Consider the following 18,154-nt stretch of genomic DNA (forward strand, 5'->3'; position numbering starts at 1 on the left):
TTCCACCATTTTGTTTGGGCACCTGCCTACGTTTTGCTTATACCCTGATGGAGGGCTCGAGCCTGAATGTTGGTGATGTGCCTTTATCTTTGCTATATAAAGTTCACTGTTTGACCTGCTGAGTTTCTCTAGCCTCGTGCTTTCACTTCAACCATCAAGCATCTGTGCTGATAGTGGAAGCTGGTAAGAGAATAAGTGTGGTCTTCAGGAGACAACAATAGTCCTTCAAAGTGCAAGATGAGAGACCAATTGAGATACTTCCAGGGTTGGTAATTGTGGAGCAAGACGCGGAGAGGCTGAGCTTTCTGAAAACTGTCCGAACAGCGAATGGAAAGTGCTTTTCAATCCCCTTGAGGGGCATTGGGGAAGAACCTGCGACGCAGGGTCACTGACTTTGACTCTTCTTGCAGGGTATGTACGAGAAAGTGCTGGAAGACTGTGAAAGCACTTTGAAACTCAATGAAAATAACTATCGGGCACTTTATCGGAAAACCAGAGCTCTCAACGAGCTCGGAAAACATAAAGAAGCCTATGAATGCATAGCCAAATGCTCCTTCACTGTCCCCCAGGTGAGTTGGCCTGTTTATAAACAACACAATTCCTCTTTTAATGCCTCAGTTTCACTCTTACTTTGTAAAATGTATTTGGCCAAACAACAATATTCTCCATTTCACTAATTTGCAACATTTTAGTCATGGGTAGATGCAGGAGGGGAATAGACCCTTTAAGTTAAAATTTTACACCCAATTAACCTATAGCCCCAGTACGTTTTGAAGGGTGGGAGGAAACCAGAGCAGACACAGGGAGAACGTGCAATCTCCTTACAGATAGCTCATTTACATTCTCCCTGTGTCCACATAGGTTGCTTCTGGATGCTGCAGTTTGCTTCCATATTTCAAAACATTGGGAGATGTGTACAGACACACATCCTGACATAACACACATACAGACAAGCCATACATATGCAGTACGTATAAAAATAAATAGTTTAATAGTAGAGTCTTGAAGGTTTGTTTGAGCAGTTCATTCAGTCTTCAACAGTCTTGTGAAGCCCCCCCCCACCCCGAACCTACTCCAATATCAGTATTACGTTCTTAAAAGAGGAGCCCAAAATTGCTCACAATATTCCATTCTTGGCAACACAGCCTCGACATTGCAGTGGAATAACATATTATCCTTAATTTGTTTAGGATGAAAACGTGGTAAAATTGACACAAGAGTTGGCGCAGAAGTTGGGGCTGCGGATCCGTAAAGCATATATAAGAGCCCAGGTGGGTGCTGTTGGCCTGCGGTGTGCTGTTTCCTCTCTCCTTCCTCTTGGAAACGATTGGACGTTATACAAAATTATGACGGTTATAGATAGAGTAAATGAAAGTAGGCATTTCCCACTGAGGGTCGGTGAGATACAAACCAGAGGATATGGATTAAGAGTGAAAGGGGAGAGGTTTAGGGGGAACATGAGGGGGAATTTCTTTTTTTTTTAATTTTTAATTTTTCACACTATGAACCATATTGACCAAGATACATTCAGAAATGTTTCTTCTTAAATATATAGTGTCGTTTTCTCCCCCTTTCCCCCCTCCCTTCCCTCCCTCCCTCACCCCCTTTCCCATTTATTTGAAGTTCAATCTATAAGATACATTAAACCCGTTAAACAATGTTGTCGCTTAATAAAAATAAACAAGAAATTTTACTGAGTCAGTTCTTTTCGTTGTCTTCTCCTTCTGTCATTTTAGGTGGTGGAAGTCCATGGTTGGATTTCTCTATTGTGTTTCATGTATGGCTCCCATATTTGTTCGTATATTGTGATGTTATTTCTTAAATTATATGTTATTTTTTCTAATGGAATACATTTATTCATTTCTATATACCATTGTTGTATTCTCAAGTTATCCTCTAATTTCCAGGCTGTCATAATACATTTTTTTGCTACAGCTACGGCTATCCTAACAAATCATTTTTGTGCTCCATCCAAATCGAGTCCAAATTCTTTGTTTCTTATATTACTTAGGAGGAAGATCTCTGGGTTTTTTGGTATATTGCTTTTTGTGATTTTATTTAATATCTGGTTTAGATCTTCCCAAAATTTTTCCACTTTCTCACATGTCCAAATTGCATGAATTGCTGTTCCCGTTTCCTTTTTACAGCGAAAACATCTGTCTGATACTGTTGGGTCCCATTTATTTAACTTTTGAGGTGTGATGTATAGCCTGTGTATCCAGTTATATTGTATCATGCGTAACCTCGTGTTTATTGTATTTCTCATAGATCCGGAGCATAGCTTCTCCCATGTTTCATTCTTTATCTTTATGTTTAGATCTTGTTCCCATTTTTGTTTAGGTTTACCGTTTGTTTCCTCGTTCTCCTTTTCTTGCAGTTTGATGTACATGTTTGTTACAAACTTTTTAATTATCATTGTGTCTGTAATCACATAATGAGGGGGAATTTCTTCACACAGAGTGGTGGGAGTATAGAACGAGCTGGTGAATACAGCACAGTAAAATGCCCTCCTGGCCCATGAGCCTGTGCCACCTAATTAACTTACAGCCCCTGTATGTTTTGAAGGGTGGGAGGTTTCCCAGAGGAAACCCACGCAGACACAGGGAGAATGTACAAACTCCTTACAGACAGCGCGGGATTCAAATCTGGGTCGCTGACACTAGTAGTATTTCAATAACTGTTTGGAAAACTTTCCAAGAAATATTTGCATAGGTACATGTATGAAGGGATATGGAATGGATACAGGCCAGTGGGACTGGGCAGAATAATATTTCAGCACAGATTAGGAGGGCTGAAAGGCCTGTTTTCTGTGCTGTAATGATCTATGGTTATAATAACATTAAAGAGATGAGGAGAGCCAAAGTGACTGAGTCGGTCCCATGAAGGAGGGAATGCAAAATGTCAGATAGTTGGGGAATATTATGCTTAACTCTTGAAAATCACCAGGTAAATAACTTGCCTATGAATTGTTCTGAGCTGTCTTTTTGGTATAAAGCAAAGTTGCAGGTTGAATAGATGATCTCACAGCATAGAAATGAACCCTTTGACCACTGTATCCATGCTGCCTGTCATGAATCTTATCTCTATCAATCCTATTTGCCAGCATTCGATCGCTGGCCTTCTATGTGATGATTCAAGGGCTGGGAACTCCTTAAATGTTGTGAGATTCTTGCCTCCAGGTGGCGTGGGTGGAAAACCTCTCATTCCTTTCAGACATCATATCCCTTACTCTAAACCTGTGCCCTCTAGTCTGGGGTAGTGTTTCCAGTTAACCAGCCTTACTCATCATTTTGTATGCCACCTCTGTTAGGTCCACGTTCCACCTTCTCTGCTGCAAGGAACTCAGCCTGTCTTGCAGCCTCCACAGGAGATAAAGATGTATTAACGACGTTTCAGAAACGTTGGATCTTAAAACATCAGTAATATATCTTTACCTCCTATGGTCACTGAGACCAGCTGAGTTCCTCCAGCACTTCTGTGTTTCCTCATGATGGAAACATCTTGGTGAAGCCCCTTTGCACCTTCTCTCATTTGATGCCCTTGTGGTGTGCCACTGGAACAGACACTCCAGCTTTAGCCCGACCAGTGAAGCTGTACCATGCTTTTGCATTCTATAGCCTTGTTATGAAGGCAAAGATTTGGTATGTCTTAGTTACCTATGCCATGCTTTTGCATTCTATAGCCTTGTTATGAAGGCAAAGATTTGGTATGTCTTAGTTACCATGCTTTTGCATTCTATAGCCTTGTTATGAAGGCAAAGATTTGGTATGTCTTAGTTACCATGCTTTTGCATTCTATAGCCTTGTTATGAAGGCAAAGATTTGGTATGTCTTAGTTACCATGCTTTTGCATTCTATAGCCTTGTTATGAAGGCAAAGATTTGGTATGTCTTAGTTACCATGCTTTTGCATTCTATAGCCTTGTTATGAAGGCAAAGATTTGGTATGTCTTAGTTACCTGTACCATGCTTTTGCATTCTATAGCCTTGTAATGAAGGCAAAGATTTGGTATGTCTTAGTTACCATGCTTTTGCATTCTATAGCCTTGTTATGAAGGCAAAGATTTGGTATGTCTTAGTTACCATGCTTTTGCATTCTATAGCCTTGTTATGAAGGCAAAGATTTAGTATGTCTTAGTTACCTGTGCCATGCTTTTGCATTCTATAGCCTTGTAATGAAGGCAAAGATTTGGTATGTCTTAGTTACCTGTACCATGCTTTTGCATTCTATAGCCTTGTTATGAAGGCAAAGATTTGGTATGTCTTAGTTACCTGTACCTGCTGCTTCAGGAATCCTTAGTCCCATTGCATCTCCATTGCTCCCTTAGACCCTATCATTCCTTGTGCATGGTTTGCCGTTATTGGTCCTCTGCAAGTGTATCACTTCCACTTACCAGGATTAAATTCCTTTAATCTGACCATCCTAATAACTGATCAATTTGATTGAAGCCTAGACAACCTTCTACAGAGAGGGCCTACCGCGGACCTCCACCCCCTAAAATGACAGAATGAGGAGAAGACTAAATGAACTGACCCAGTGTGTAAAAGAAGATGACACAATTTTCTTGTTTATTCTCATTGTGTGATGACATTGTTTAATGGATTTATTGTATCGTATATGTTGAACGTTGAGTGGGAAGGGAGGGGGGAAAAAGGAGAGAAAATGACACTGTGTATATTCAGGAGGGAAATGTTTGTGTGTATTTTGGTTAATATGGTTCATAGTGTGAACATTTTTTTTAAAAATTAAATTTAAAAAAAGCTTAGACAACCTTCCTTATTTTGTGTTGAAGATTTTGAGTGAATTTCTTGCACTTTAGGCTGGAAGTCAAAGCTGTGGAGAGAATGCAGTGGAGAGTTGTTACTTGACAAGGCTGGATTAAGGAGGGATTCAAATGTTTCTGGTTATAGACAGGCAGAATGAGGAATAAGCACAATGGGCAAAGAGGCGACGTGATTTTTAACACTGTTTATTGCTAAGGTGGAGTTGGTGGGGATTCAAGATTGATTAGAGCATCGCAGTATGTGAACAAGATTGAATGCAGTCAGCACTGATTTAATTACAGTAGGTGCAGAAATCGGGACCACCTAAGAATCCAGACTTTTCGAAAACTCTAACTTTTTAAAGTTAGCGGCCTTTTGAGTGTGGGTGTGTGTAAACACCACAGACGTACAGCAGCAACAAACCACCACTTTATTTTCCTTTAAAACTGCTCGTTTTGATAAATGAAGCGTGCTAATGAATAAACTATCAATATTTACCGGTTCATCTCTTCTTTATTCCTCCTTAAATTTGAATTTTAAACAGCCCGAGAATCCAGAAAATCCGGACGGACCCAACCCCTGAGCATTTCGGATTTTTGGACTCCGACTGTAATTTGTGGACACTGTCGAGTTGGTAACTGAAAGGAGCTGTGCTAGCAGAGCTTCTGAAAGCAGGGGAATGAGACCAAACAGTTGAGAGCTGCCACAACCTTCGGCTAAATGTATTGTATGATTTTAGCATTATGTAAGGACACTCGCAATGTATTTTAGTAACAAAAGCAGTCAAGGTGAAGAGGAATTGGAAATGCAGATTGAAACAAAATAACCTTTTGTTTTTTCCCCTAACAAGCCTCTGTCCACTCTTGACCTCTCTGTATACAGGTTTGCCAGATATTCAAGATTCAATTTATTGTTCATGATTTCAAATATAAATCATCCTTCATAGTTTGTACTGAAACTAAAAACCCATTGATCATTTGGGCAAGTGTTGTTTATGAATTTCCAATTTGTATTATTAACTGTTTTTTTATTTCATTAGGTTCTTTTCATTTAATTTAGAGCATGCTGGATTTGAGCCCGGGTCGCTGCCGGATTCGAGCCCGGGTCACTCCCGGATTCGAACCCTGGTCGCTGGCAGATTCGAACCCGGGTTGCTAGGTTTAGTGTGAAAGCAAGAGAGTGATGTGGCTGAACCCTTCTAATTCCACAAATGTTCTCTTTTAAAGCCTGACATGGATGCAGGGGGCCTAACACCAACCGGGAATTCAGTGAACAGTGCACATGTAAGTTTACTTACGAGTTCTTACTCCAACGAGATGTTTCTTTCAGAAAGTTTCAACAGAGGGGCATGTTTCTGTTAAAACAGCTGTAGTTGAATGATATTTAAAAAACCCAACAGGTCAATATCCACATGGGATGCAATGGAAAGTATTACCTTAAATCTTGCACTGGACCAATTACGAACTCTCAGACACAATCTCTTATAAATTATCTTTCAAGCAAAGACAACCCATAAGGTGACTGAGAAGATGTTTATCTGCATCTTTTCAGCAATTGCTCTAGTTCTCTACCTCAGGGAATGGAATAAAAAATACACAAACGATCTGGAGAAACTCAGCAGGTCACGCAGCAACTATTGGAAGTAAAGGGTAACCAGCCAAGAGCCCTTCAGGGTCTGTGCAAAAAAACGACAGGCATCTGAATAAAAAAGGGGGGGAGGGGGAGGAGTAGAGGCTAACCGGTAAGAGGTCATAAGTTGGCACAGTTGGGAGGGTAGAGGAGAAAAAAGCTGAGGGTGTTGTTGGGACTTGAAGAATTGAGTTAGAGGGAAAAGTTAAATCGTTTTGGAATTTATTCCCTGGCGCACAGAAGAATGAGGAAAGATTTGATAGAGGTATAATGATGGGTATTGCTAGAGTAAATGCAAGCAGACTTTTTCCACTGAGGGTAGGTGAGATAAAACCTAATGTACATGGGTTAAGGGTGAAAGGGAAAAAGTTTTTTTGGGGAACATGATGGGGAACTTCTTCACACAGAGAGGGTGGGTGTGTGGAGCGAGCTTCCGGCTGAAGTGGTGAATGCGGGCTCAATTTTAACATTTAAGAAAAAACGGACAGGTACTTGAATAGGAGGGGTATGGTCCGGGTGCCGATCAGTTGCACTGGACAGGAAAATAGTTTGGAACAGACTAGAAGGGCTGAAGGGCCTGTTTCTCTGCTGTAGTGTTCTATGTCGTTGGCAATGAAGTTGTAACTGCTTTCTGTATTCTCCCACAGATATCCATAAATGGCACAAGTGCTATAGATGATATTGAATCAGGTGAGTTTCCTTTTATTTCTTTATGTTGAACTATGAATCAATATGTTGTACTCAGAGAATGTTAGATCATGCATTCTTGCAAGCCCTATAAATAACATCTATAGATGTGCCCTGTCCACTTCAACCATCTCTTACAAAATTTAATTTGGTTTGCCACACGCCACCCTTTCTTTTCAAATCCACAGTGAATCCCTGAACTCCATCCACTTGGACTCTCGTATGAATCTCGTGTAAAGCTCGAGTCGCTCATATTGAGCAACTGCTGTGCTCTGATTCAACTTGTGGCTGTGAGTCACAGCAGGCCTCGTTAATTCTGCATCTCCATTTCACACGGACCTCTCTGAAATGTCTGAAATCTGTCATTTAAACCTGGCTTAAGTGCCTACTCCAGAGCAACTCCAGAGCCATTTTCTGCTCCTGTATCAGAATCGGGTTTATTGTCATGAACATGTTCACGTGAAATTTGTTGTTTTGCGGTAGCAGTATCATAAAAACGTAAGAAATAGGAGCAGGAGTAGGCTATTTGGCCCGTCGAGGCTGCTCCCCCATTGAATAATATGGCTGATCTGATGATAGCTCATGTCCAGCTACCTGTCTTTTCCCCATAATTATTGTGCATTGCAGGCAAAAAAAATTGTTATAAATAACATTTCCATGAATGCACAATTTAAAAATAAAATAAATTTGTGCAAAAGAAGGAAAGAAATGAGGTAGTGTCTGTAGTTCATTGTACATTCAGAAATATGTTGGTCTCAAGCTTCTGTACCTCCTTCCCGATGGTAGGAGTGAGAAGAGGGCACGGCCTGGGTGGTGGGGGTCCTCGAGGATAGAGGCTGCTTCTTTGAGACACTGCCTCTTGTTGATATTCTCAATGGAGTGAAGACGGGTGCCCGTGATGGCGATTGTGCTGGCGATGCACTTGTTTGTCACAGTTGTACCTCTGTTTCTGTAATGCAGATTTGTCTCTGGAGTTTCCACGCACTCCTCGTCCAGCCACCAGTCCCCCACTGGCTAGTGAACCCCCGGCCCCTCTTCTCTCGGCTCCCCTCAGTATCCAGCAGTCACAAACAGATCCTCCTCCACTTGAGGGCCTGGCTGGTGATGGGGTGTCTCTCTCAGTGCCTGAAACTGCAGATGAATTTCCAGATGGCGAGATTATTGGGGAAGACCTGGACACGTTGTTGGATTCAATCGGGGAGGCAAATGAGTATCAGGTGGTAAGTGACAGATGTAGTTTAAAAAGGAACATGTGATTGTGAGGGTCGTACTCTGGGGCAAGATTCAGGATTCAAGGTTCAATTTATTGTCATGTAATCAAAACAGTGTAATATTACACAGAATTTGTTTTCGCCTGATGAAAGGCAGGCATATTCACCAGCGGCAGAAATTGCCTGAAGTGCCTCTTACAGCGGAGGAAGAGAAGCAAAAGAGAGTCCCCAATTCCCCAGGGTCACCGAGTGTCCGTGGATTCATCTCCAGCGCTCCTGCAGCCACACATAATCCAGTCCAAACCATTAGCAGCCCCAGCTCCAGATCGAAACCTACGATGTGATCAGGAACCCTTCAGTGCCCCCTGCACCCTGTCACATCCTGGTTCTAATACCTGGTACCCCTTTGGTCAGTCTTGAGCTAGTCTCCAGCAGTCTGCAGCCTAGTATGGGTCCACTGACCACAGATGCTGGCGACCTACATGGGTTCCTCGCCTCGTTGCTAACAGCTCGCCGCCTGTGTGTTCCTCAGAGCCCCTCGCTGCTCCGCCACCATGGTCACCATTCTTTCGGGTCGTCTCCTCTTCTTTTCCTTAAACAAGGGGAACTCTCCCATTTTCGGGTGCCCTGTGCCAGTCCTCTGACCCCAGAATCTGCAACCCTTCAAGGCCACTGCCATCTTGGGCCCAGACTCCATGGTCGTCAATTCTTTTAGCAGACCATTTAAAGCTTGTATGGAGCTGTGGGGTAGTTGGACCCTGCAGAGGAGCACTGTGTCTCCGGTCCATACTCCACACAGGTCCGCACCAGCGGCAGTGCCAACAATTTTGCCCCCAGTGTTCACATGAGCAGTAGAATCTGAGGGTGACCAGTAACTTATGGAAAATTTGTAAAAAATGGGATTAAGATTTTTGTAAGATGGCTGGCATGGACTCTGGGCTGTAGTGCTGCACCTCTCTCTGACTCTTGTAGCTGTTAAGCCAATATACTAGTAAAGCTATTCTCAATGGGGGCCATACAGCACCCCCACCACCACCACCCCAGGGCCACAGTTCATTTAAGGTGGGGCCACAGACTGAAATAATGAACTACTTTGTGGTTTTTAGCAGAAGAGGAGTACAGAAGAAACCAACTAAACTTGACTGCTTCTCTGGGAAGGGGGCCGATGATCTTCGAGCAGAGTCCTAAGGGGGCCGTAGCCAAAAAAAGATTGAGAATGGCTGCACTGTGTACGTGCTCCCAGACGGTCTGCCAGGTATCCACACAGTTTAGGGAGAATTAGCTAGCAGGGAATCTTGCACATGAACCCAGTCATTGGGCAGACGTCGAATCACATGTAAGTGTAGCCATCAACTAAGGACAGTAATTTGATGACCTTCCCCACAGGTTTGCTGACATAATGCTTTCCTCTATTCCCACAGGCATCAGTGACAGCGAATATTTCGATGAATCTCCCCAATGATGTGTCAAGGCTGCTCGCTGTCCTGCCCAGCGGCGCCCCAGTGCTGCCGTCTGCTGTGCAGGGTGACATTGGCCCAAAGCTGTCCCTTCCACCAGCCTATTCAATGCTTCCTGTCCAGAAGATGGACACACTCGACACGATCGGTCCAAGCACAAGTGTCAGTAGTTTAGATTCTTTGGACCTTCTCCCTGGAACTGACTCTCAACCTGGTAAGGGTGTGTACATTCTTGAACCATTGACCACAAATTTAGTGGGAAAACTTTTGAGTTTGATCAAAATCTCCTACCCACAAAAGCCACTTTGTGAGTTGTACCGTGTCAGTATAATAGTTTGTTTATTTATTGTAACAGTACAACCTGACAAAACCGTATTCTCCAGTCCTTGGTGCAAAAACAGTGCGAACACACATACTATTTACACACATATAAACAAATGATACAGATACACAGAACCTACGTACAATTCTTATGTACAGATATTAAAAATATATTATTAATAAATAATATAGATACAGAGTTGTTTTAGCAGTTTAACAGTCATTGAGTATTCTCACTGCCCGTGGGAAGAAGCTGTTCCTCAGCCTGGTGGATCTGGCTCTAATACTTCTGTATCTCTTCACTGGCGGAGTAGCTGGAAGATGGGGTCCTTGCATATTTTGTGAGCTCTCTTTCAATGTATCGCAGTAAATCACCGATATGGGGTGAGGGAAGGGGGAAACAGGGGCGGGAGACCCCAGTAATCCTCACTGCTGCTTTTATGGTCCTGTGGATTGACCTCTGATCCGAAGCCCTGCAGCATCTGTACCACACTGTGATGCAGCCAGCCAAGACACTCTCAATAGAGCTCCTGTAGATAGTTGAGATGATAGTGGCCAGTAGCCTTGCCGACTTCAGTCTTCTCAGGAAGTGCAGTCGGTGTTGCACCTTCCTGACAAGTGAGGAGATGTTGAGTGTCCATGATAGGTCACTAGTTAAGTGAACTCCAAAGAACTTGATGTTCTCCACTCTCTCCAGATTGGGTCTAAAGCTGCCTTTAGTGCCTGAAGAACGAAGAACTTCAGCCATTCATGGATTAATTTTCCACCTGGTTTAATAAACCCCTCCAACACCTCGTTTATTGTCACGTGCACCAAGGCACAGTAAGAAAGTTTAGCTTGTCAACCCAGACATGGTTAAAACCAGAATGTAGAGCTGCAGAAATCAGATAGAGCGGAGCAAGGGCAATATTATTTTACACAGCTTCAGGGGCTGATTGGAATGAAGATAATTGTGGGTGTAAACACCGGCACAGACTCGTGTGCTAAATAGTATGTTTTGTTTAGATTTGTGGTAGAAAGAATGTGTTAAAAAGACATAACATTAATCATGAAGATCATTTTTCTATTTCATCAGTATCAAGACCAATCACACCAAATAACAATAAGAGTGTATCAAGCAGCCTCTCTACGGTGAGTCCAGTTCGATCATTATGCAGTAAAATCCCTGGTATCTGGCATCTATGGGATTGGTGGATGCTGGATAAGTGAATTTTCTGGTTGCTTGAGATAACGTGTTGCGTGGATAGGCAAACTAATGGCAAGGCACGCCAGATTCAAACTTTGTATTTATTTAACCTAGTTATTTTCCTTGATTTTTTTTTAATGGGTTGTTTGAAATTGCCCTTTTGCTCGAATTCTGGATCATAGGGGTTTTTCTGGACTGATTGGGATTAGATTATAGTTATCCCAGGGAATGTGTTGGTCGTGAAAACTTTGCGCTGTTGCTTTAACTTTCACAAGCTTGCAACAAACCTTCCCGACAGTCTTCACCCAAAGGCTCCAAGCCAAGTAATCCGATCTCTCTGCAACTTTGGCCTAGATTTAGGAAGTGAGAGTCTCAGTCCCAATCTCACCAAGTGACAATTCTGCCTGCTTTCCAGCAAAAAAAAGGAAATGGGTGGGAGTCAAGAGTCAATGTGATGAAGGAAAGATCCCAAATCCAGGTTGAGAGAAGAAGGATGTTTTTAGTCAGTGCAGGGATATTCCTAGCCCTAATTATTACCGAGTATGGTTTACTATCTTGCATTGTGGCAGTCTGTGTTCTTAGACTAATGATGAGAGAACACAATATTTAGCTTTCCTCTTTTGCTCAGATTCAGACTTATTGCCAGAGTATACACATGACATCACATACAATCCTGAGATTCTTTTTCCTGTGGGCAAGGCAGAAATACCACTTATTGGCAGTGCAAAAAAAATTACTCAATGTACATATAAATGAATAAAGAAATGTAAACAAAGTGCAATACAGGGTGAATAAAAAAATCAATAAATTGCAAAGTATGAGTCCTTAAATGAGTCCCTCATTGAATTAGTCATTGAAGGGTCTGATGGTGGAGGAGTAGCAGCTGTTCCTGAGGATGGTGCGAGTCTTGTGGTACCTAGACCTCTTTCCTGATGGTAACAGCGAAACCAGAGCGGGTGGTGTGGATCCTTGATGATTGCTGCTGCTCTCCGATGGTAGCATTCCCCACAGATGCTCTCGATGGTGGGGAGGGTTTTGTCTGTGATCTCCCAGGCTGCGTCCTCTATATTTTGGAGGGCTTTCTACTCGGGGGGTATTGGAGTCTGTGTACCAGGCTGTGATGCAGCCATTCAGCACATTTTCCACCACAACTCTGTAGAAATTTGCCAGGGTTTCCAAAGTCACACCAAACCTAGGCAAACTCCTAAGGAAGTAGAGGCGCTGACCTGCTTTCTTCACGATGCTGTTAGTGTGTTGGGTCCGGGAAAGATCGTCCAAGATATAGATAAGAACTTAAATGCACTCACCCTCTCCCTTAGCAGCCTGGTGAAAACTGCAGGGAAGGACTGGACCGGAATTGGCCACATTGTTCCCACAGTCAGAATCTGCTCACTATGAGTAACGAGTCATTGTGTGAGGTGTGGGTGGCAGGGGAGAGAGAGAGAGTAAGTGGATCCAGAACCTTGCTCCCTTCCTTAACTATCTCCTCCTCCTCTTTCTGCACCAGGGTCTGCAAGTGAGCAGCCAGCCCACGTCCAGCCATCCTGTGATGCTCCTTGGGCCAGAGCGAAGAGGCAGTGAACCAATCCCATCACTCTTGACCAAATACCCACTCAGTTATGCGCAGAATCTGCGCCAAGCCTGCTCTGCTTGCTTTGTTAAAACAGGTAAAGAAAGCGCTTCCTCGTGCTCTTTCATTGGGCCTGGTTGCTGATGGAGTGGGGCTGAGTGAATGCTCCAGTCAGCATCTTTGCCGGTCAACTTGACGGTGTGATGTGTGTACATGATGCTGATAGGAAAATCAATACCGTCCAGAGATTGGGAAGAGTGCGTAGAGAACTAATTATACCAATGATAACAAGTTTAATGTCATACACATAACAACTATGTGCATCTGCCCAAAATTCTTTCTTGGGCTATATAAGGTACAGGAGCAGAAGTAGACCGTTCGGCCGATCAAGTCCACTTCTGCATTCCATCATGGCCTGATCCATTTCCCACTCCCCTGCTTTCTCCCCATCGCATAGTAAAGGCAATTTGGCCCTCAATGTGGTGCCCACCTATATATTCCTACCAAAAAAAAACTAAACCCTTACCTCCTAACCCTTTATTTTTCTTTCATCCATGAGCCTGTCCAGGAGTCTCTTAAACGCTTCTATTGATCCAGCCTCCACCACCGCCCCCTGGCAGGATATTCCAGGCACCCACAACTCTCTGTGGAGGGGGTGGGGGAGGAAAATAAAGCGTACCCCTTACGCCTCCCCTAAATTTCCGCTCCTTATTCACAATTATAGTGGTGCAAGGAAAAATAAATGGGGTTTAAATAATGCAGATTGAAGTTGTTTATAATTAGGGTAGACAGGAGGTTCCCTTAGGTGGGAAAATAAATTAGAAATTTACAGCATGGTGCAGGCTCTGTGGCCCACCAGGAGAAGTGCTGACCGTGAGAAGAGTCGTCATTGAGGAAGAGGAGGGGACTCTCACTTGCTCTGCAATTGGGTATGGGTTTCAATGAAGCTCTTCAACGTACCGATTTTAATAATTGGTTTGGCTGGTCAGACAGGCAAAGGCAGAATGGATTACTCTTGCCTAACCTCCACAGCTAGCAGCATGAGCTGATACCTGCCCAGTTGTCCCATCACCCTGGTCACAACCAATTCTCACTGCTGCCTTTGGGCACAAGGAACCAAAGACCAGCACCTCTAGGTTCAAGAACAATTTCTTTCCAGCAGCTCTCTAGGCCTTCAACCTTCCCTTGGTACATGTATCATGGACTCTTCCAACACCACAACAGGACTGTCTGCACTTTTGCCAAGTAATTTTTTTCTTGCACCAGGATAATAATATTTATTATCAATCTTCCTTCTGTATTTATTGGTACCTTGATGAAGAGCTCAAGCCCAAACATTGGTTATGCACCTTTATCTTTACTATATACACTGTTTGACCTGTTGAGTTTCTCCAGCATTGTGTTTTGACTCCTGTATTTATCGTCTCATTCAATTTACGTACACTATTGTCTTTATTTTAGGAAGGACCTGTTCTGCTACAGCAAGTAAGAATGTTGGTGTATGTGAACATTATACAAGGTTTATGACAATAAATGTTATCGTGTTCATCAGGGAACAGTGGGAGTCATTATGGAGATGAATGTTGAAAAAATGATGGTGTCGCAAGTAGCTTGATGGAAGCTACATTCAGCTGCCTGTCTTTTTAAGCCTCCGTCCTGTTCTCATTCTGAACTGCATTTGATACCTTGCCCTGTTACAATGAATACCAACGTTAGCCTGAGGAACAGTTTCCCATCTACTGACTCTATGTGTTACTGGCTCAGAGTTCAGTATGGAGTTGTCAGATAACCAGTCTTTCCAGTTTGTATCAGAACTGCCCAGTGTGGTTGTTTCCTCACACCTTGACTCTGTTTTCCTTTCTCCTCCCATGCTGCCTAACCTTCTGGGTATAGCCAGCGTTCTCTCTTTTAAACAGGCTTCCAGCAATTGCTATGTATTGTATCCCACAGTCCCCCCCACATTGTTTTTTTCTCTTTGCATTCACATTCATCTCTATATATATTTGCAGCTCCTTGATGCAAAGGAGCAACTCGTTATCTTTCAGAGTCCTTGCTCTGCTGGTATCAGCAAAATTCAAGATTCATTTATTGTCACATAATAAAGACAGTGCAATATTACATTTGTCTGCCATAAGGCAGGCAGATTCACTGTCGGCAGGAAGAGCCTGAAGCACCTTTTAACAGTCAGAGAATGAGAAGCAAAAGAGAGTCCTCTCAGAGACACTGAGTGTCTGTGGATTCGCCTCCAGAGCTCCTGTGGCCACAAGGAGTCCAGATCGAACCATCGGCAGCCTAAGCTCTAGATCCGAACTTCCGACACAACTAGGAACAGTTCCAATAGCTGGTACCCCTTGAGCCAGTCACGAGCCAGTCTCCAGTAGTCCGCAGCCTGGTGTGAATGTTTGTTTTCAAGAGGGACTCAAATGTTAACTGATATTCTCTCCGCAGGTGCTGTCTGAAATGCTGGCTATCTTCTACTTTTCAGTTTTTAACTTTGTGTGCGATCACTTCAAGTTTGGGTTAGCAGATGCTGTTGTGCTGAAGAGAGCAGAGGATAAAAAACAAGATTCCATTTAAATCCATCAATAACTGTGCCAAATACAATCGAATGGAACTGAATTGTGTATTAACATGTACCAAAATGCAGTGAAAAGCTTTGTTTTGCATTTAAATAGAGCAGGTAGCAATTTTAAAATAAAAGAGCAGGGTACAATGTTACACTAAGTCAAAAGATTCAGGGTATAATGTTGCACAATACACAAGCGCGCTGGAGAAACTCAGCAGGTCACACGGCATCTTTCAGAAGCAAAGGAACTGAAGGGTTGGCCATGTCCCTTTGCTTCCTATGGACAGTGAGGGAGTTGCTGAGTTTCTTGAGCACTTTTGTGTATGGGACTACAACCACAGCATCTGTTTAACTTCCTCGGACAAAGCTCAGGAAGAGGGGAGAATAAATATTGGTTGATATTCTTTGGAGGTTTAAAAATGAGTGGTTATTAAAACGTTAATAAGGGCAGCTCAGTTAGTGTAGTAATTAATGCAGGGCTGTTACAGCTCTAGCGAGCGGGATTCAAATCCAGCGCTGCTCTCCCCATGTCTGCATGAGATTCCTCTGGGGGCTCCGGTTTCCTCCCACCTTTCAAAACATACCAGGGTTGTAGGTCAATTGGGTGGTCGAAAGGGCCAGTTACCATGTGGTAGGCCAAAAGAAAAAATGAAAGATTAGATGGGGTTCATTTCCTCAGGCTGAAGTTGGTGAAACTAAGAGATCAGGCCCTTGGTTCCAAGATGAGATGCTTCTCCTTGCGTTGGTTGTGGATAATTGGAGTTCTCAACCCACTAGATTCTATGGGAGCTCAGTTCCTCCATCTGTTCGAGGATGAACTACAGTATTTCAATTCCTGAGGATGAGGGAGACAGGGATTGGCAGGAAACTGGACTTTTTCAGTGGTGGGAATATTTGAACAAAAATTACTTTATCCTGATCCCAATGTTTGCTAAACCATTTGTTCCATTTTCCCTATCTTGGTCCATTATACTAATTTTGTTCTAATTCCATTTTCTCCCCTTTTGTTTTGTTGTTTTAGGAGGAAAGGCATTAGATTTTAATTATAATACTGACCTCGATCATAAATGTAAAAAAGATATTCTGATTGGAAGACTAAACAATTCAACAGACACCCGATGGAAACGAATCAGGCCCCGACCTACCTGGAATAATTATGGAGGGCCTTACTACTTGTGTAAAGGTATGGGAAATGCAAATAATTCACTGCTTAATAAAGATAGTTAAACCAGAGGTTTAGAATATGCAGGAGTGACTTGTAAATCCAAAACTGAACATGGGAGTAATGATACAGGGCATGTGTGAATCAGCGACCTGATGAATTAAGCTACCTGGGTCTTTGTGCTTGGTGTTCTGTTTGACATTTTATGGCTGCACTGTCATTAGTGGCCATGGGTAGGAGATTTGTGTGAAACATCAGTCGTGGCTCAGGCTTCTTTCCATAGGCCATCAGCGTGGGGTGAAGTTGGCCTTTGTAAATGCAGTCTCTTGGCACCAACGTGGTCTTCATCTCTAAGGTGTGTGGGTCATGAAGATCTGCACTAGACAACTTGGGCTGAGAATTGGTGAAGGTTCATGTTGATTACTGAAAGCCCACGGGTGTGCAGGTGTGAGAGAGAGGTTGGTGTTGTAAAACTGGCATTAAAAAATGCACGGTACTGGGAATACACAAGTCAGGCAGCATCGATAGAGAGAAAACAGTTAATATTTGAAGTCCATGACCATTCTTAAGTGCCTAACCTGCTAAGTATCTCCAATATTTTCTGTCAATGTTATATTTTGGGGAGATTGGTGGCCAACTTGGCACTAGAGATAAATGATGGTTCTTGTTATATTTTGGGGAGATTGGTGGCCAACTTGGCACTAGAGATAAATGATGGTTCTTGTTATATTTTGGGGAGATTGGTGGCCAACTTGGCACTAGAGATAAATGATGGTTCTTGTTATATTTTGGGGAGATTGGTGGCCAACTTGGCACTAGAGATAAATGATGGTTCTTGTTATATTTTGGGGAGATTGGTGGCCAGTTTGGCACTAGAGATAAATGATGGTTCTTGTTATATTTTGGGGAGATTGGTGGCCAACTTGGCACTAGAGATAAATGATGGTTCTTGTTGTATTTTGGGGAGATAGGTGGCCAACTTGGCACTAGAGATAAATGATGGTTCTTGTTATATTTTGGGGAGATTGGTGGCCAACTTGCCACTAGAGATAAATGATGGTTCTTGTTATATTTTGGGGAGATTGGTGGCCATCTTGGCACTAGAAAGCTCCATCAACTAGCAACAGGCTTTGTTTGCAGATGATACATAGATAGATGGAGGGGAAACAAGCTGCAGAGAGACTTAGATGAGGAGAACGGGCAAAGATAGATGGCAGATGAAATTCAAAGTTGGAAAGTGGATGGTCATGCACTTGGGTAGAAGGATTAAAAGGGCCAACTATTAAATAGATAGGGAGAAAATTCAAAACTCGGAGGTGCAAAGGGACTTGGGAGTCTTCATGCAGTGTAGGCATTTATATCTGGGGGAATAGGACACAAGAGGAGGGATGTGATGCTGAGGCGTTATAAGGATATGCTGGTATTGGAGAAGATTCAGAGAAGATTTAAAAGAATGATTCCTGGAATGAAGGGATTAACATATGAATATTTGTTGGCTCTTGGACTGGGCTCAGTGGAGTTCAGAAGGGAGTACCTCATGGAAACATTTTGAATGTTGAAAGGTATGGGCGGAGTAGATGTGGCAAAGTTGTTTCCCATGGTA

General features: G+C 43.0%; 1 protein-coding gene across 5 annotated transcripts in view; it reads left to right on the forward strand.

The window, feature by feature from the left end:
- zc3h7bb (zinc finger CCCH-type containing 7Bb) overlaps window positions 1-18,154 on the forward strand; it is a 52,278-nt gene that overhangs the window by 15,704 nt on the left and 18,420 nt on the right. For 4 of the 5 annotated variants that reach the window (XM_069908117.1, XM_069908115.1, XM_069908114.1 and 1 more), the window contains exons 6-14: window positions 411-569; window positions 1,191-1,271; window positions 5,989-6,045; window positions 7,039-7,081; window positions 8,039-8,298; window positions 9,711-9,960; window positions 11,143-11,198; window positions 12,761-12,920; window positions 16,411-16,572. In XM_069908117.1, coding sequence (XP_069764218.1) covers window positions 411-569; window positions 1,191-1,271; window positions 5,989-6,045; window positions 7,039-7,081; window positions 8,039-8,298; window positions 9,711-9,960; window positions 11,143-11,198; window positions 12,761-12,920; window positions 16,411-16,572 — 1,228 coding nt within the window. The other variant, XM_069908116.1, reaches the window with a different exon arrangement.

This window comes from Narcine bancroftii, chromosome 13 (genome assembly GCF_036971445.1).
Source record: "Narcine bancroftii isolate sNarBan1 chromosome 13, sNarBan1.hap1, whole genome shotgun sequence".
Classification (NCBI taxonomy): Eukaryota; Metazoa; Chordata; class Chondrichthyes; order Torpediniformes; family Narcinidae; genus Narcine; species Narcine bancroftii.